Source organism: Myodes glareolus, chromosome 12 (assembly GCF_982192425.1).
Source record: "Myodes glareolus chromosome 12, mMyoGla1.1, whole genome shotgun sequence".
Lineage (NCBI taxonomy): Eukaryota > Metazoa > Chordata > Mammalia > Rodentia > Cricetidae > Myodes > Myodes glareolus.
Genome location: NC_142037.1, coordinates 21,719,509 through 21,739,311, shown reverse-complemented (window position 1 = coordinate 21,739,311; position 19,803 = coordinate 21,719,509). Strand labels below are relative to the sequence as shown.

The window sequence follows — 19,803 nt, the reverse complement described above, 5'->3', positions numbered from 1 at the left end:
AGAAAAGGGACTCCCAAGTGAGAAAATCTCCATAAGATTGGTCTATAGGCAAGTTTAATCACTACCTGATATGGAAGGGCCCAGCTCATTACATGAGTTGTGCCATCCTTGGATAGGTGGTCCTGAGGTGTTATAAGAATATAGGTTGACCAAATCAGGAGAGATCAAGCCAATAACCAATACTATATATAGCACAGCCTCTTCATGCACGTGGAGATAGACACAGAGAGAAATTGAGATAGAGACAGGCATATCTAAGTGCAGAGCAGAGAAAGAGATGAAAGGAGAGAAATCCATTGTAAAAAGACCAGTTTTATATGTTGGTTGGTTTGGAGAGTGAGCTTTTAAGATAGTATCTCACTGTAGTTTAAGAAGCCCTCAAAGCAGCTTGAGCAGTGACTCCGCAGCTAGGAGCGCCTAACGCTCTGCTCTAGTGCCAGAGGATGTGGGATCGAGTCCCTTTGGCGCTGCTAGCGATCGATTGATCAGTGATCAATACACTATCGATCGATCAATCGGAAAAAAGATATTCCTTCTGTATTTGTGTTACAAAAAAAAAAAAAGCCCACAAATGTGTTATGTGGCAAAGGATGGCTTTGAATTCCTCATCTTTCTGCCTTTATCTCTCAAGTGCTGGAGTTACACATATGTGCCACTACACCCAGCTAAAGCTAGAGTTACAATAATCTCTGTATTATAGTATTCTTCAAAGAGAAATAGATTAAAAGAAGACCCAACAGTTAAGAATTATACCAACTTTCAAAAATGGTAAGGAATAAATGAAGTAAAATAAAATAAAAAAACTAACACTAGCTGGGTAGTGGTGGCACACGCCTTTAATCCCAGCACTTGGAAGGCAGAAGCAGGCAGATCTTTGAGTTGAAGGCCAGCCTGGTCTACAGATTTCCAGGACTGTCAAGGTTACACAGAGAAACTGACTCAAAAAAAAAAAAAAAAAACCTAACACTAGATAGGCAATAAAAAATGAACAGAGGCAGAGGTAAATAGATCTCTGTGAGTTCAAGGTCAGCCTGGTTTACAAAGCAAGCTCCAGGCTAGTCAAGGTTATTTAGTGAGACCCTGGCTCAAAAGAACAAAGATAATTACAAGCAAAAAAACCACAAAGACCTAAAAGTCATTGAGTTGAATATAGTAAATGTGTTCATGTCAATCATCTCTTAAAATAGTTTAAAAAACGAAAAATAGGCCTGGCAGTGATAGCAAATGCCTTTAACCATAGCACTAGAAAAGCAGAGACAGGCCAGGTGGTGGTGGCACAAATCTTTAATCCTGCCGGCAGATCTCTGAGAGCTTGAGGCTAGCCTGGTCTACAGAGCTAGTTCTAGAACAGCAATGGCTGTTACACAGAGAAATCCTGTCTCCAAAATAAAAAATAAAAATATATTAAAGAAAAAAAAAGGCTGGAGAGATGGCTCAAAAGTTAAGAGCATTGGTTATTCTTCCAGAGGTCCTGAGTTCTATTCCCAGCAACCACATGGTGGCTCACAACCATACATAATGAGATCTGGTACTACCTTCTGGCCTGCAGGTTTACTTGTAGGCAGAACACTGTACACACAATAAATAAATCTTAAACAAAAATCAAAACAAGAGAGACTATAAGTGCAATTTATTGTATAACGTTCTTAAGAATGTTATTAATCTTCTAATTTACATATTCAACCACTATTACATATTAGCAAAAAGTAATATATAGCAAGATGTTATGTTTATATTATTTTTAATCCATTAAACATAAAATCATATTATTAATATTCACTTCACAAATAATACTGCACAATTGTTTAACAACTCATTAAAATTTCAAACTTTGATGTCAACAGAACTAAAACATTTTCTATATGAAGATATTAAGCAAGGCAATGCCTCTTACTATTGGGAAAAAAATGATCAGACAAAAAATTAAATTATTTGTATGAAATAGAGTATGACTACTTACCAGGGTTATGATGAGGTGCAGACTCTCCATTCTGAAATACATCTCCTGCAACATTCATCCTACCAGGATTAAAAGGTCCTACTCCAGACTTGGTCTGTGAAGTTAAAGATGGGGTGTACGTTTGTATATTAACACCAAAGTTACTTGACTGAAGTCCATTAGAGACATCTCCCAGGTTGGTATTACGCAGTGATGTCACATGAGTAATCATTAAGTTCATATCTCTCCCGTCAGTACTTTCTAGCGGGCCATCACTCACAGAGCTTATGCCTGTTTCTAATGTTGTGACATTAGCGATCTGAATTTCAGAGTCTGGTTCTGTGGTAATACCACTATTACCCATTCCTGTGTTTACCTTACTTCTTGAAAAAGTAGAAGTAGAGAAATCCACATCATTCGTTCTGTTTTTAGTTTCAGAAGGTCTCCTTTCAATAAAATGTGAAGAGTTCTTCTCTTGCCCTTGATTTGTTTCCATGTCCTCTTCATCATCAATGACAATTGTCTCACTTACACTGCCCTTCTGAGAAGTCAACTCTTTCGAGGAAGGAAGGATTTTGGGATCATTTCCTTGTAGTTCTTCATTTTTTGAAGATGTAAATGTTATCGTTCTTTGATCAGCAACCAAAGGTGCAGAAGATGGAGGAGGTTGAACAGGTTCAATAAAAACAACATCATCATCATCTTCCACTGGTGAATTCTGAAACTTACTAGATCTAGATACTAAAGGATTTGCTGCGCCACTAAATGAATTTCCTACATTTGTGAGACTAGTTGCCATGGCTGTACTTCCTAATAAAACAGGAGTTTGATCAGTCAATTCTAATGTTCCCACTGAACTTGTGTCCATGCCAAAGAACCTGTTCAGGGAAATGAAATATATATGTAAGTATGTGACTTCATTTTTAAAGGCGCATTCTTTTTCTGTTATAAGAATACTGTAATTATCTTCTGTGGTCTCAAGCAGTTCATAGTTTACATATCCATATAGCTACATACACGGGAACAAGGAACACAGCCAATTCTCAGTAATGAAGTGTACTACATACACTCCCACTTTCTTTCTAGAGATACACTATTTACTTCATAAAGTTTACCCAAAATATAAACAGTAAGTGCCAACAGAAAGTCCAAAACTAACATGACATCAGGTATCTTCCTCTATTGCTATCTTTTTTTTTTGTTTGTTTTTTTGAGCTGGAATCTTTCATTGAACATGGAACTCACTGAAATTTTGGTTCTTGGACATTCGGAAACCTTTTACTGTTAACAAAATTTTCACAAGCATCCAATTTAAAAAGGTTGGCAGACCCTACCTAGAGCCTTCAATGTGGTACTGCTGACACCTTGATATGATTTAAAACCAAACCCTGAACCCTTTTAAAGAACAATAACATATATTTTACATGAAAAAAAAAAGGATCTCACTCTGTAACCCAATCTAGTTTTAAAATTATGGCAATCCTGCATCAGCTGCATCAGCACAGCAGTAAGTCTGTGCCACCCCATAATATCCAGCTGAAATTAAAATTGTCTGACTACTTAACCTAATCGCTAACTACTATGTTGAAGCCAAAGAGAAGGCAAAGCTAAAAAACAAACAACAGATTCAATGCAATGCCCAGAAAAATTCTTCAGACCTTGAAAGAACAGTACTCAACTTCATATGGAAACGCAAAAAAACCCAGGATAGCAAAAACAATCCTATACAATAAAAGAACTTCTGGAGGCACCACAATCCCTGACTTCAAACTCTACTACAGAGCTACAGTACTGAAAACAGCCTGGTACTGGCATAAGAACAGACAGGAGGACCAATGGAACCGAATAGAAGACCCAGATATCAATCCACACATCTTCGAACACCTGATCTTTGATAAAGAACCAAAAAATATCAAATGAAAATGAAAAAAAGAAAGCATATTTAACAAATAGTGCTGGCATAACTGGATATCAACATGCAGAAGAATGAAAATAGACCCATATCTATCACCATGCACAAAACTAAGTCCAAATGGATCAAAGACCTCAACATAAAGCCAGCCACACTGAACCTCACAGAAGAGAAAGTGGGAAGTACACTTGAATGCATTGGCACAGGGAACCACTTCCTAAATATAATCCCAGCAACACAGATACTGAGAGAAACAATAAATGGGACCTCCTGAAACTGAAAAGCTTCTGTAAAGCAAAGGACACGGTCAACAAGACAAAATGACAGCCTACAGAATGGGAAAAGATCTTCACTAACCCCACATCAGACAGAGGCCTGATCTCCAAAATATATAAAGAACTCAAGAAATTGGACACCAAAAGATCACATAATCCAATTTTTTAAAAAATGGAGTACAGACCTAAACAGAGAACTCTCAACAGAGGAAGCTAAAATGGCTGAAAGACACCTAAGGAAATGTTCAACATCCTTAGTCATCAGAGAAATGCAAATCAAAACAACTCTGAGATTCCATCTTACACCTGTAAGAATGGCCAAAATCAAAAACACTGATGACAACTTATGCTCGAGAGGCTGTGGAGAAAAGGGACCACTTCTGCATTGTTGGTGGGAATGCAAGCTGGTACAACCCCTTTGGATATCAGTATGGAAATTTCTCAGAAAATTAGGAAACAACCTTTCTCAAGACCCAGTAATACCACTTTTGGGTATATAGCTAAAGGATGCTCAATCGTGCCACAAGGACATGTACTCAACTATGTTCATAGCAGCTTTGTTTGTCATAGCCAGAACCTGGAAACAACCTAAATGACTCTCGATCAAATGGATAAGGAAAATGTGGTACATTTACACGATGGAGTACTACACAGCAGAAAAAAATTAACCACAGTTTGAATTTTGCAGGAAAATGGATGGAGCTAGAAAAATTATTTTGAGTGAGGTAACCCAGACACAGAAAGACAATTATCACATGTACTCACTCATAGGTGGTTTTTAAACATAAAGCAAAGAAAACCAGCCTACAAACCACAATCCCAGAGAACTTAGACAACAATGCAGACACTGAGAGACTTACACAGATCTCATCTACATGGGAAGTAGAAAGTATAAAAAGACAAGATCTCCTGAGTTAATTGGGAGCATGGGGACCTGTGGGCGAGGGCTGAAAAGGGAAGGGGAGAGGCAGGGAGGGGAGCATAGAAATATGTACAGCTCAATAAATATCAATAAAAAAATAAAAAAACTAGAATACAAATGAAGATGAGATTGTGTGCACAAAAAAGAGAGAGAGAGACAGCATAATACAAGAAATTTTGAGACCTTAGAACCGAAAGAGGTCAATGGACACAGCACAGGAAGGGGGTTTAGAGAGCATACACTAAAGGTAGACTTGTAGACTTGACAGAAGTTGATGTGATTTATAGATGATAGCTTTATTTTCAGAGGATATTACCTAAAGAGACAACTATACAGGTATTTGTATGTAAGCACATTCATGAGTGTGCACATATACAGGCATGCATAAACATGTGTGCAGAGGTCAAAAGCCAACATCCATTTACTCCTCAATGCCTCCTGTGGTAACCTTAATGTAACTGGTCCCCATAAGCTCATAGGGAAGGGCACTAATAGGAGGTATGTCTTTGTTGAAGGAGGTATGGCCTTTCTGGAGGAAAACTATCACTGTGGAAGTAGGCTTTGAGGTCTCAACTCTGCTCAAACCACACCCAGTGACTGAGTTCACTTCCTGCAGCCAGTCAAACAAGATGTAGGACTCAGATACAGCACCATGTCTGCCTGCATGCCACCATGTCTTGCCATGATGATAATGGACTAAACCTCAGAAAATGTAAGCTGTCCCAATGAAGTGTTTATCCCTTATAAGAGTTGCCATGTTTATGGTGTCTCTTCACAGCAATAGAAACCCTAAGGCAGCTATTCATCTTATTTTTTAAATTAAAATTTATTTTTATTTTTATTTCTATGTATGTGTCCTAAGTGCATGCCACATTTGTGTGGATACCCACAGAGGCCAAGAGAGGGCTTCAGATCCCCTGGAGCTGGAGTTACAGCTAGTTGTAAGCTGCTCTAAGTGGGTGATAGGAACAAACTCCTCTGGAAGAACAAGAAGCAGTCTTAATCACTGAGTCATCTCTCCACCTTAATTTTTTAAAGATTTATTATTATATATACAGTGTTCTGCCTGTATGTATGCCTTCACACCCGAAGAAGGCACCAGATCTCATTATAGATGGTTGTGAGCCACCATGTAGTTGTTGGGAATTGAACTAAAGACATCTATAAGAGGTCAGTGTTCTTAACCTATGAGCCATCTCTTTATCCCCTTCGTCTTAATTTTTAGACAGAGCTCACCATATGGATTAGACTGGCTAGCAAGTTTCAGAGCTACTGCTATGTCTACCTCTCCTCTGCTAGGATGGCAGACATGTACCACCACACACAGCTTATGTGGGTGCTTGAACGCAGGTCCTAATACTTGCACACTTGTACAACAAACATTTTTTCATCTGAGCCATCACTCCAGTCCCTGGTGGTGAAAATCTTTAAAAAACCTGGCTTAAAACTATAAAGTACAAAGAGATACTAAGATAGAGGACATAAATGTAATTATCACTTCAACTAACGGGTGACAGGGGTAGAGAATGTTTACCATTTATCAAATTCCTAATTTTTGGATCACATGATTTTATTTTTTTAACCTAACCTGTGGCGGGGGCTAAGTTTTTATGCTTGAGATAGGACTACCATGGTAGTCCTATCTGGCCAGGTACTCGAAATGTAGCTCAAGCTAGCTTTCAACTTGTGGAAATTCTCCCGCCTTATCCCTCCCAGGTGCTAGGATTACAGATGAAAACTATCCTACCTGGTTATAAAATTAAAATTTTTCAAGCAGAAAAAAGTATGAAGATGTAGCTCAGTTGGTAGACCGTTTGCCTAGCATGCACAAATTCCTGGGTTCAGATCCCTAGAATGGCATAAACTAGGAGTACCCACTTGTAACCCTAGAACCTATAATAAGAAGGCAGGAGACCCTGGCACCAGAGCCTCGTATTAAAAAATAAAACAAGAGCACAGTTTTTGGCTTAGGCATTCAAGCCTCAGTTTTCAGCTCGTGACTAGAAAAAGAACAAGTAAGTAGAAACCTCCTCTACCTGGTGCCTAGCAGTGAGCTCTTCTTTTGGGAATGAGCTGCACAACTGAGAAAGCATTTGCTGATGCTTAAGCCCTTCTGAAAGACTAAGAGACCAATGATAGTGCAGCAGAACCTCTGAGCAGATCACATCTCTCAACAAGTACAATGATTGAAGTAGCTAAGAAGTCTAAGAGCTTAAGAAAAAGACAACTGGGTTTGGTTGAGCCCACACACATCTTTAACACCAGCATGCAGGAAGAGAGGTGGGAAGATTTCTGGGATTCTGAGACCAGCCTGGTCTATAAGGCAAGTTCAAAAACACCCAGAATTGCATAGCAAAAACTAGTCAAAAACAAAAGCACAACACAAAACAGCAACAAAGCTACAAGAAATTGGCCATGGCTCATATTAGCTATGGGAATCACACAAGAAAACTGACAAATTCATGGCGAGAACAAAAATTCCATACTTTTCTAAAGGAGGGAGAATAGAATATTGATTTCTTTTTGTTTGTTTGTTTAAGGCTTTTCAAGACAAGGTTTCTCTGTGTAGCCCTGGCTGTCCTGAAACTCACCCTGTACTGTATGTAGATCAAATTGTCCTCGAATTCAGAGATCTGCCTGCCTCTGCCTCCCAAGTATTGGGACTAAAGGTGAGCACCACCACTGCCCAGCTGTTTTGAGACTCATAATGAGCAATTTTGAGAAGAACTATCCAGAGGGCTAGTGGGTAGCCAAAGAGATAATGTGGGTATAATTATGAAGATAAAAACAGAAGCCTGACCAATTACAAACACACTGACAAGATGACTGATAATAAGGCAGCAGCTAACGAAACTAAAGAGCAGCATGCTTGTAAGGAACAGAAACAATATTCCAAATTGAAAAAGAATACAAAAGCTTGAAAAAAAATCTCTAAAATACTCAAATCATTTTTAAATTTTAAGAAGGATGATACTTCTGCTGGGCAGCGGTAGTGCACGCCTTTAATCCAAGCACTCAGGAAGCAGAGGCTGGCGGATAAAAAGAAAGAGACAGACAGCAATAGAAAAATGTATAGTTGGTGATCAAACAGTTGAAAAGTATAAACTGAGCAGCTGTTAACTGGTCAAGAAATCAAAAATTTACAGTCACAGCTCAATTTACCAAGAGTGTTTAGCAGTGCTGCTAGATATCAGTAGTTAATACAGTGGCTATACACAGATAAACTTAAACATTCCCACTTAAGAATTAAGAATTCATAAAATCATCCTGGGGCTTTGTAAATGAAAGATCTTCATTCTAAATGTTAAAGACAAGTCGGGTTTAAAGGATATGAGTGCTTTATTACTATATATACTATAAGCAGGAAGGTTTAAGGCTAGCCTGGGCTACATGAGACCTTGTCTACTAAAACAAGCAGCAAAAACAAAACCTCTTAAATCAGTAAGGAACAGAGAAACAGCAACAACAAAAAGGGGGGGGACAAACTAAGTCCAAATTCATAATGGAAGAAGAAAGTTAGTAATTAAAAAAATACTATAGAAATAAATAACAAAATAGAAAAAAAACAAAAATAAAGATCATTCTTTTGGGGAAGAAAAAACCTCAAAATACTAAAAAATGGGGACGTAATTATCAACTTTACAGAAATAAAATTTTTAAAGATTACCATGAGCAATTCATTATATGGCAAACTGGATAACAAAGATGAATAGAAAATGGGGGGGAATCCTTAAAATTCATAGGAAGGAAGAATATGAAATCTGAGTAGATCTAAAACAGGCAAGTTGATTAAGTCAATAAGGCAGTAATCAGAAACATCTCAGGAAAAAATAAGGTTAGGACAGATAACTTTACTTATGAATTCTATTAACATTTCAGAATAGCCAACAACCATTCTTAAACCATTCCCAAAAATAATGAAAAGGGGAACATTTCCAAACTCCCTTTTTAATCCAGAACTATCTGAATATATAATTCTGGCAAACACCTTACAGGCAAATTATAGTAATCTTTACAAAGACAAATCCATGCTACACACAGGCCTTTATCACCAATATTGGAAGGCAGAGTAAGGAGGATCTCAGTGAGTTAGAGACCAGCATGGTCTGTCTATCAAACTCAAGGATAGGCAAGACTACAGAGACCTGTCTCAAAAAAACAAAACAACAAAAGCAGATCCAAAAGTCCTTAACAGAAAAGTAACTAAATGAATGAATAAAAGAATAAGGTATACAAAAAGTATATTCTAGCATGAAGAATAGGATTCTGTTATTTAAAGGAACATGGATGAACTAGAGGAAATCATGCTAAGTAAAATAAGCATAACTGTTCCTGTGCTTTCTTTCATATGGAAACAAAAATAAAGATGACCTGAAGGGAAGAAGAAGAAAAAAAAAAATCACAAAACTGGTCCTTTACTTAGACCATGTAAAATACATTAATAAATCTCAAAAAAAAAAAAAGAAAAGAAAAGAGAAGAATTAGGATCTAAATAGAAGCCACTGGATTTGTCATTCATTTTTTGGATGACATCAAAAACACAGATAAGAAAAAACATTAGACTGACCAAAATTTACAGTAGTAGTGCAAAGAATTATTACCAAGAAAATAAAGACAATACCAAGAATATAGAAATAAATGTAGGTAGCCTCCACAATACTCCAATTTATTTTTTAAATGAATACCATGCTTAAAACACACAAACTACCAAAAACCAAATCAAACGATTCTCCAACATTATCAGTCACATTAGGCAAATGTATATGAAACTAAGAGATCTCAACTTGATGGTATATTATCTGTAATCTCAGCAAGAGCTTCAGGCCAGCCTTAGCTACATTTTACTTCCTGTGCACTGTGAAGCAGAGGCAGGTGGATCTGAGTTGTCTACAAAGCTAGTTCCAAGACAGTCAGTGCTACACAGAGAAACCCTGTCTCAAAAATTTTAAAAAGCTCAATGTATGAAGAAATCTCAACATTTTAAAAGTTGTATTATACTTGTATGTGTGCATGTGAGTATGCATGTACGTGGGTGTGTACGTCTATGGATATGTGTGCACAAAAATACATACAGTATATACAGGTCAGAAATTAGTTCCCTCCTTCCAACACTCAGGTCCTAATGGTAAGCACTTTTACCTGCTGATCCAAGCTCACTGTCCAAGGCCCTCTAAGGAATTTTTTTACTTGAATTACTATGGGATCCAGCAATTGTACCACTGGATACATGTCCAAAAAGACATTAAGATACAAATTCAAAGTGACATTTGTACATCTATGTTCGTAGTAGTATAAGTCAAAAATGCTAAGAGGTTGAAGAAATCCAATGTCTACCACGGAATGAACAAAATATAGTATATCTACAAAATGGTAAACCATTCAAGCTGCAGTACAGAAGACCCTAGAATGGGATACTATTTAAAAAAAAAAAATTGAGCCACCTACAATGGTCAGATTCATCTAAATGAAAAGTAAAATGGTTGCTACGAGAGAAAGAAATGGGAAACTGTTTAATATTAGTTCTGGTTTTACAAAATCAAAAGCAAGTTTCCAAATATCTGCTGCTGACATTTAACACTATGAGTATCTCTGTTTCTGCTTCTGTCTTTGTCCCTCACTGCTTTTGTTTTTGGTGAGAGAAGAAAGCCTCACACAGTCTAGGGCCTCTGCCTCCAAAGTGCTAAAATTACAGGTTTGGTTTGTTTTTTTTTTTTGGGGGGGGGGGTAGACGTTCAAGACAAGGCTTATCCGTGCGACCCTGGCTATCCTGAAACTCACTCAGACTAAGCTGGCCTTGAACTCAAGAACTGGGACCAAAGGCATGAGCCACCACAGCCCAACAGTATTACAAGTTTTAAGCTGTATACTCTTAAGAGAAATATACTGACATACACCTTTAATTTCAATGTGCAGAAAGCAGAGATGGTCTATATAGCAAGTTCCAGACTTGCCAGAACTACATAGTGAGACTTTGCTTCTAAAAAGAATTAGGATGGTAAAACATAGAGTGAGGGGTACATGCAGCTCAGTGATTGAATGCTTAACTAGCATTCTATAAGACCCCGAGTTCTCTCCAGCAGGAGGGCTATTATATGGGTTCTCCTAAGAATTGAAAAATACTAAAGGGAAGAGGACACACACGTTTATAATGCCAGCATTTGGTTAATTTGGGTAGCAAGGGTAGGTGAGACAGGCATGTTTGAATACACAGCATGTTTGAGGCCAGCAAAGTTTGACTGGCACCCAGTCAAAAATAAAAAAATTTTAAAAATTTAAACTTTAATAAAAAGAAATAATATTTTCTTCCTTGTGCCCACTGGGGTGATTTTTTTTTAATTTTATGTATATGTGTGTTCTGCCTCCAATTATGTCTGTGCACAATGCGCATGACTGGTATCCCCAGGTCAGAAGTGGGTATAGGATGATCCACTGGAGTAGGAGTTACAAATGGTTGTTAAGCCTCCATACAGGAGCTGGAAAATCAAAACCAATGCACTTGATCACTGAATCATCTTCTGTCTAGTCTGTCATAATTTTTTTAAAAAAAAGTAATAAGTTACAAGGATACTCTAAAACTAGGGGGTTTGTGCATGCCAATAAACTGTAAAATATTACAGCATGGTGGAAAAGTTTGACAACTGTTCTAAATAGATAACATATGCCCTATTGATTTTATTCACTTCACACACACACACCCAACAGTACTAAAAGCAAAGAATCAAATGGATAGTACTAAAACAATTATAGGAGCATTTTTATAAGTATCAAAAAGTATAAAGAATGTTAATGACTAAATTTATAAATAAGCAAAAAAGTTGTTCTAGATGTTCAAAGTTGTAGTCATCCTTGAAAATGAATTAAATTCTGATACACACAACAACTCTGAAAATATTGTACTAAATAAAATAACTAAAACACAAAAAGACACAAAATAGTAGAGTACCTGCCTAACAGGCATGAGGCCTGAGTCTGATCTTCACCACAGCGAAGACAAAAACAAACAGTAAATTTTATTTTAATGTATTCTACAGGAAAACATAGTTTTGTTAGTATCTTTTTGAGAAGGGAACTTAACTATGCAGCACAAGCTAACTTAGAATTCACTATGTAGTCCAAGTTGGCTTCAAACACTCTTACCTCAGCCTTCAAAGTACTAGGAATACAGGTATGAACTACAACATAAGATCAACACAAGGATAGCTCAGGAGTTGATATAAGTTCAATTACCAGATTCCATGTCAGACTGATTTGTCTGTAACAGCTTCAGGAAGATTTCTGAAAGCATTGTGTACATACATACAAATACACACAAACAACAAATAAAAATAATAAAATAGAAGCTCCAGATGATTTAGTGAGTTAAGATCACTTGTTAAGGCCAGATGGTAGTGGTGCACGCCTCCCAAGTGCTAGGATTAAAGGCATGTGCTGCCACAACCCCCACCTGGCTGTCACAAAATTTTTAAAGAAAAAAGTGGAAGACAATTAAATATATGGGCGAGGAGAAAAGACAGAATGACCAATGTGGTTGTTTGAATTTATTTGGCCCCCACAACCTCTTAGGGAGTGGCACTATTAGGAGGTGTGGCTTTGGTAGAGTGGGTGTGGCCTTGTTAGAGGAAATGTGTTGGTGTGGGGACAGGTCTTGAGATTTCTTATACTCAGTGTCTCTGTAAACTTTCTGTTGCCTGCAAGATGTAGGAGTCTCAACTATTACTCCAGCACTAAGTCTGCCTGCATGTCACCATGCTCTTCACCATAATAGACTGAATCTCTGAAAGTGTAAGCAAGCACCCAATTAAATGTTTTCATTTATAAGAGTTATCATGGTTCGGTTGCGGTGCACTCAGGGAAGCAGAGGCCGGTGGATCTCTGTGAGTTCGAGGTCAATCTGGTCTACAGAGTAAATTCCAGCATAGCTGGAGATACAGAGAAAACCTGTCTCAAAAAAAACCACAAAAAATAATTGCCATGGTCATAGTGTCTTAGTCTTTTAATAGCAATAGAAACGCTGAGACAATCAATTAAGGGGGAAAAAGATACGTTGAAGGTTCTTCAACACTCCCATTGAAAACTCAGTACAGAAAATCTGTGACCAAATTAGAGGGCTTCCCTGAACACCATCAAGATAGCCTCTGACTCAACTAATTCTACCTAGGAGAATTACCTAGGAGAATGGTAGAGAATTCCATCTACCTAGAAGACAACATCAGATCCAATAGGTTGAGAACTCATGCACCTTCCATTTCAGATTGCAAGCCATATATTTTTAACTTGTGTTTCTGATTAACCAGTTCGAAACTGAGTTCTCAAGATCTTCTGCTGATGTCCAAATTTTGCTAAAGTTGTCCATAAAACTCAATTTAGAATTTACATTTAACAGTTTATTTCATAGAAATGGTATTTTAGAGACTACAGAAGAGATCTAAAGAACCAAAGAGTCAAACAGTCCATGCCCCCTTTGCAGTGCCATCCTACAGGGCTCTCTAAAATTTCCACAACCCGATCAAAAAAACAGTGAAAGACTACCTCAAAAGAACTTTAATCCCAGCACTTAGGAGGCAAAGGGAGAGACAGAGGAATATCTGTAAATTCTAGGACAGCCAAAGCTACACCGAGAAACTTTGTCTCAAAAAACTGGAGAGAAAAAAAAAAAAAACTACGGTAGAGAACAATTGGGGAAGACAGCCAACATTAACTTTTGACTTCCACATGTACACACACATAAGTACCAAATGTACATGGACATGCATACAACACATACAATGATCGCCATGAAGAAAAGCTTATTCTTGACCAAAGAAAGAAGTTATTATTTCTAACTTTGAAAGGTCTGTTAGGAACTTAGACATAAAACCCTGTATCCTACTCAGCTTCAGCTGTCAAAGTATCTAAAGGAGAGTTGCAGTTCAGGGACTACTCAAATCAGATTGGCCTGTGCCTGTGCCATGTCTGAGGAATATTAGTGACTTATGATGTGGGAGGGCCCAGTCCAATGTGGGCATCTCTGGGGCAAGTGTACCTGGGCTTAAAGAGTTTATCTAGAGCCACACAGTGGTGGCACCTGCCTTTAATCCTAGCACTCGGGAGGCAGAGACAGGCGGATCTCTGTGAGTTTGTGGCCAGCCTGGTCTACAAGAGGCTCCAAAGAAACACAGAGAAACCCTGTCTCAAAAAAACAAAGGAAGGAAGGGAGGGAGGGAGGGTGAGTTTATCTAAACCAGATGGTGGTGGCGCATGCCTTTAATCCCAACACCAAGAGGCAGAGGCAGGCAGATCTCTGTGAGTTCGAGGCCAGCCTGGTCTACAAGAGTAAATTCCAGGACAGGCTTCAAAGCTACAGAGAAACCCTGTCTCAGACGAGGGGAAAAAAAGCTCATCTAATTATTCTTTATCAATTAAAAACCCGGAAGTCAAATATTACAGTAAGAACCTGAACTGATGATCAGAAAAGTGGCAGAGAAGCAACTAGTGACCTCCTCTCTTTCGTTCTTCAATCCAAGAAAGACGAGACCCTCTCTTCCCGCCCTACTACTTCATGTGTCTTTCTGTCCTCAGTTCCCCAAAACCTCTATGGTTAATTTTGGTCAGCTAGTAGCTATCTTCGCCCTCTGATTCAAAGCAAATTTTATTGGCAGTCTAGGGAACATCAGAATCTGATCAAAATATCTGACATAATGGATTATTTAAGAAAACTAGATAAACCCAGCATAATGGTGCATACCTTTAACCCCAGCACTCAGAAGGCAGAAGCAGGTGTATCTCTGTGAATTAAAAGACAGCCTCATCTATAAGTGACGTTCCAAGAAAGTCAGGGATGTTATACAGAGAAAGCCCCGCTTTGAAAAACGAAGAGAGCAATAGAGAAAGAAAAACTAGATAGACATGAGGAAGAAAGAGAAAAAAGGAAGGCAGGAAGGCAGACAGGAGGGAAAACTAGATAAACATGAGCCTGGGAGTAAGTCAGAAAGTAAGCAAGGAAGCAGTGTTCCTACATAGTTCCTGCTTCCAGTTCACACCCCAACTTCCTTCTGATTCACAGAGATCAGCCTGCCTCTGCCTCCAGAGTGCTGGGATTAAAGGTGTGTGCCACCACACCAGTATTCAGCACCAAGTCCACCTTGACCAACTATCTTTTTATCATGAACTTAGCACTGGCAATGAAAATGTTCTTGCTATTGCTATGCTGAAAATGAATGGATGAATGAGTGAATGAATAAATGAATGACTATAATGCAATTGTTTTCTAAAACTAAGATAACACAAGCTGAGGTTGTAGCTCAATGGTAGAGCTCTTGCTAGCATGAGGCCCTAGATTAATCCCCCATTGGTGAAAGAAAGAAAGGCAGGCAAGCAGAGAGAGTGAGAAAGGGAAAAAAAGGAAGATGGACTACAGATATAAATTTCCAATTTCCAACTCCAAACACGTAAAACAGAATTTCCTGGATGGTATACAAAAAATAATGAACTGTAATTGCTGCTCTGAACCGCACACTTTAAACTTGTGCACTTATCTAACAGCCTGTTTTTTCTCACTGGCAACTTTATGAGTTGTACGTATTCGGATCTGCACACCTCTTAGATAGATGAGTGTGTTCAATTTGTAAAATCCTCCTTCTATACTGCTAGAATTAGAAGGAAAATTAATCAACTAAAGTTAAAATAAAAATTTACTAAACATGGACTCCAGGAAATCTGTTTCCTAATGAGATATTCCAGAAAGAGAAAAATAGAAAGACAGACACTCTTTCTCTCTCTCAAGTTACCACTGTGGTAGCTCACAAATGGAATCCCAGTTCTCAGACTGGGTTAACAGTCTAAACTTTTCTTATAATCCTTAAAGACACACAGCAAGAAGCAAATAATATGCCTAAGATTTCTTATAAGAAGTCCCTTTAATGTAATAAAATGTGTTAATGGTATCAATGAAATAGGACAGATAGCAATGCATAAAGAGACAAAATTAAAACTATACCACAACTAACTCTTGACAACAAAGAGTTCCATCATTTCACACATATTCTTTTCTATCACAGTAATACCAGAGCATCTTACTAAAGGCAAAGATGTACTTTGTCCCAAGAGCACTGCTTGCAAAATAGAGGAACAGACTACAAAATGAACCCAGTTATACAATCTACGGTCTGACAGGCTCCTATACAAGGAAGCTGAAAATGCTCTTCTGTCAGCTTCTATGAATACCAAAGTGACTGACAAAGAATTGACTCACCAAATGAGGAACACAAAGCCAGCCCATGTCAGGTGGCGCATACCTGCAATCCCAGCACCTGGAATGCTGAGGGAGGTGAATCTGAGTGCAGGGCCAGCTTGGTCTACAAAATGAGCTTCCAGACTATATAGTAAAATCTTGTCTCAAATAATAGTAATAACAATAATAAAATTCTTACAAAATTTGCAGACTAATCGGGACATATACTGCAAAAGATAATACTGCTACAAACAGCCTCAACTGGTTGAAGCAGTAAAAAAAAAAAAATCCAAATGAAGCAGGCCATGGTGGCAAATGCCTGTAACATCACCAACTAGGAAAGTGGCAGAAAGAACAGCACACAGACATCCTGTGCTACACAGTGAATTCAAGGCCAGTCTGGGTCATAATCCTAGTCAAAATTAAATATATAAATAAATGCAAGTTAAGTGTGAATGTATTCCTATCCCCTTTATTTTTTCCAAGACGGGGTTTCTCTGTATGGCCCTGGCTATCCTGGAACCCACTACATAGACCTTACTGGACTCAAACTCAAGAGATCTGCCTGCCTCTGCCTTCTGAGTGCTGGGATTAATGGCATGAGCCACCAATGTCTGGCATTCTCTTATTTTTTAAAAAGACATTCAACAGGATTGAAGCACTTTTTATGTTTCTATCAAAAATATCAAAAAACTATAAATACCAATTATTATAACATACCTTTGAAAGTCTACAAATTATAACTCGAACTGTGCTGGGCTCAAGAAAGATGTTTGGGACTAGGGATGTAGCTCAGTTGGTAGAGTACTTGCTAGCATTAGGGAAACATTGGGTTTGATTCCCAGCACCACATAAACCTGGCAAGAGGGCATATACCTGTAATTCCAGCAATTGTGAAGTTGAGACAGAGGGGTCAAGTTCAAAATCACCTAGGCTAAGCAACAAAAGTTCAAGGTCAACCTGAGATGGGTCTCAAAATAAGTGACAGCTAGCAAGATGGCCGAGTGGAGAGAGGTGCTTGCTGCAGGAGCTTAACAACCTGAGTTGGCTCCATGGAATTCAGCAAGCCTCAAAGAGTAGAACCAACTCCAATACCTGTCCTTACCTACACACTGATGCTACGGCATGAGCACCCAACAAAAATACATCAGATATACACAATAAAAACTTTAGCAATTAAGAATTGAGTGAGTTAATGGAAGATCAGTCAACACCGGAGAAGAATGAGTAAGACTACACAGCTCCGAGAAGTTTTTACTTGATGAGGTGAAACAGTAGATAGATACTAAAGGAACAGATATTTTGTCGTTTCTTAACCAAAGACATGAAAATATCTAGAAATACATCCACCGTTAAGGACCAAATTTTGTCATTTAGACCATAAATAAAAAAAGTTAATCAGCTCCCTCTAGTTTTCCAATACCTTAGATGAATTAACCATTATGACAAGAAAAATGTAAAAAATGGTTGCGTGCACTTCAAACGAAATAACGTTAATTCCCACTTTGCAACTCTAGAGGGCACCAGAAATATGTATGCCCTCCTTCACACCACCCCTCCTCCCCGGTAACGTGAGCAGCTGCAGAAGACCGTCGTCTGGTTGCTGAGGTTGGTATTGCAGCAGCAGAAGCGATGTCTGCAGCGGTGGAAACAGCAGCGCCCACTCCCAGCTGCCTCACCAGGCATCACTCGGGCTTCTCCCGGGAGCAGCTGCCACCCAAGCGAAGACTCCTCCCCCTGAAAACAACCAGGAGGGCCAAGTACCATAGCTGAACCCCTATAAAGCTGACGATGTCCTCTGTATTAAGCAACAAATTGGATGCAAAGGACTCACAATGGGGGTGTTTTCCTCACTTTCTGCCAAAGATGCACCAGATAGGGTTGAACGAAATTTCTGGTCCTGGGATAAGAGAAAAAAGGAAAAGAAAAACGGATCAACACCCAATCTGGTAGGAGCACCAAGTCTATTTCACCAGGAGGAGGCAGAGAGGGACTAAGAGGTCAAGGAGGTTCGGCCCTCTATTATTATCCTGAGCCCACGCAAAACAGCCCACTCCTAAGCAAGTGAAACGAAATATTTATTCGGGGCCAAAACGTATGTGAAAGCCACAATCTCCAGGGGAAGGGACCTGAGGGCATCAAGCCTGCTCCTGGGAAAGGGAGGGGGGGTGGAGGGCAAACATTGCCCCGACGCCAACAAGGGGACTTGCACTCCTTCTCAAATCTTACCACCCACCGTCATTCCAATCAAACGCAGCACCAATTTACAGGTAAGAAACAGTTCAGGTATGCGTAGGGCTGATATTGCCCGTATTTGCCCCAAGCAGTTGCCCTGGGCCCGAGGTTTGCCCCCCCTGCAGTCCGCGACCGGCAGCGCTGCCTCCCCGTCCGCCATTAGAGACCCAGCCAAACAATACGTGCGGAGCGAGAGCCGCGCAGCACAGCGCCGGGGAGGAGACCAGCGACGAAGAGGACCCGGCGAGACTCAGGCGGCGCCGCTCGCCTTCGAAAACTTGGGGTCTCGGTCGGGCAGAGAGGGTGGGAGTGCGGACCCCAGGAGGGAGGGCCAATGGGCCCCTCCCCGGCCCGCCCGCCCGCAGCACAGAAAGGAAAACACCCCACGACCTCCGGCCGCCGCCGCCCGCGCCCCGAGGCCCCCGCGCCCCCCGCCCCGGCGTCCGCCTCACCCAGCCCGCCCGGCCGCGCCCGCGCTCCCTCAGCCTTCGGGTCGCACGCGAAGCCGCCCGGGACATGAGCGCGGCCCCCAGCGCACCCCGAGAGCCCGACGCAGCAGCGGCGACACCGGCCGCCGCGGGCTGCTAAGCCCGGGTCGGTGGGAGGCTCCCGAGGCTGCCCTCACCCATCTCCGCCTCCCCAGTCGCCCCCGCCTCCGCCTCCTCCTCCCGAGGCTGCGCTGCTTCCAGCCACCCCCACTCTCCGCGGCCCTCGACAGGAAAGACAGCGGGGATAAGCCTCACCCGGTTCTGGCTGCAGCTCCGCGGAACGAACCTCCCCTCCCCCGGCCCACCCCCCTTCGGCGACACGCACAACTCCGCTCGGTCCAGTCCCGGCTTTAGCGCTGGTGAGGAGGAGGTAGAGGAGGCGGCGGCGCGGCGGAGCCCGGGGAGGCCCCGCCCTCCGCACGCTCATTGGCTGCTGGCGAAGGCGGCCCGGAATGCCTCGGGCATGTCCATTGGCTCCGTCGGCCTTCGTTCAGGACCCTCCACGGTGAGGTAGTCAGACCGGCTGTCCGTCAAACCCGGGCCACGCCCTCGTGCCTGCCGTTCCCTCCCACCCCCCCACCATCCCACCCCGCCGCCAGCCTCGGGCTTAGCCAGCCCTCCCTCCTTCCCTCCCTCCCTCCCTCAGTGCCCCCGCCCCGCCCCGCCCCCACTCGCCGGGTCCGCCGGGGTCAGGAGCCCGAGAGGCGAGGCCCGCGGTACGGATCGCCGTGCGGCCTCGGGGCGGGGGAATCTTCGTCGAGGCTTCCCACGGGGCCGGGATCGTGCCACCGATCCTCGGCCTCCAGACGGTCGCCGCGGTCCC

At 41.0% G+C, this 19,803-nt stretch overlaps 1 protein-coding gene across 4 annotated transcripts in view; it reads right to left on the bottom strand.

Moving 5' to 3' along the window:
• Window positions 1-19,309, bottom strand: part of LOC125405445 (zinc finger MYM-type protein 2) — a 73,818-nt gene extending 54,509 nt beyond the window's left edge. Inside the window, exons 1-4 of one of the 4 annotated variants that reach the window (XM_085698574.2) lie at window positions 19,118-19,136; window positions 18,092-18,157; window positions 2,316-2,817; window positions 1,961-2,054 (exon numbers count right to left, since the gene is read on the bottom strand). In XM_085698574.2, the coding sequence (XP_085554700.1) occupies window positions 1,961-2,054; window positions 2,316-2,807 (586 nt within the window). In that variant the 5' untranslated portion in view covers window positions 2,808-2,817; window positions 18,092-18,157; window positions 19,118-19,136. Of the gene's footprint in view, window positions 1-1,960; window positions 2,818-18,091; window positions 18,468-18,944; window positions 19,029-19,117; window positions 19,137-19,235 lie in introns of those variants that run through there. The other 3 variants (XM_085698570.2, XM_085698571.2, XM_048442015.3) reach the window with 3 other exon arrangements.
• Between the last annotated feature and the right edge of the window lie 494 nt (window positions 19,310-19,803).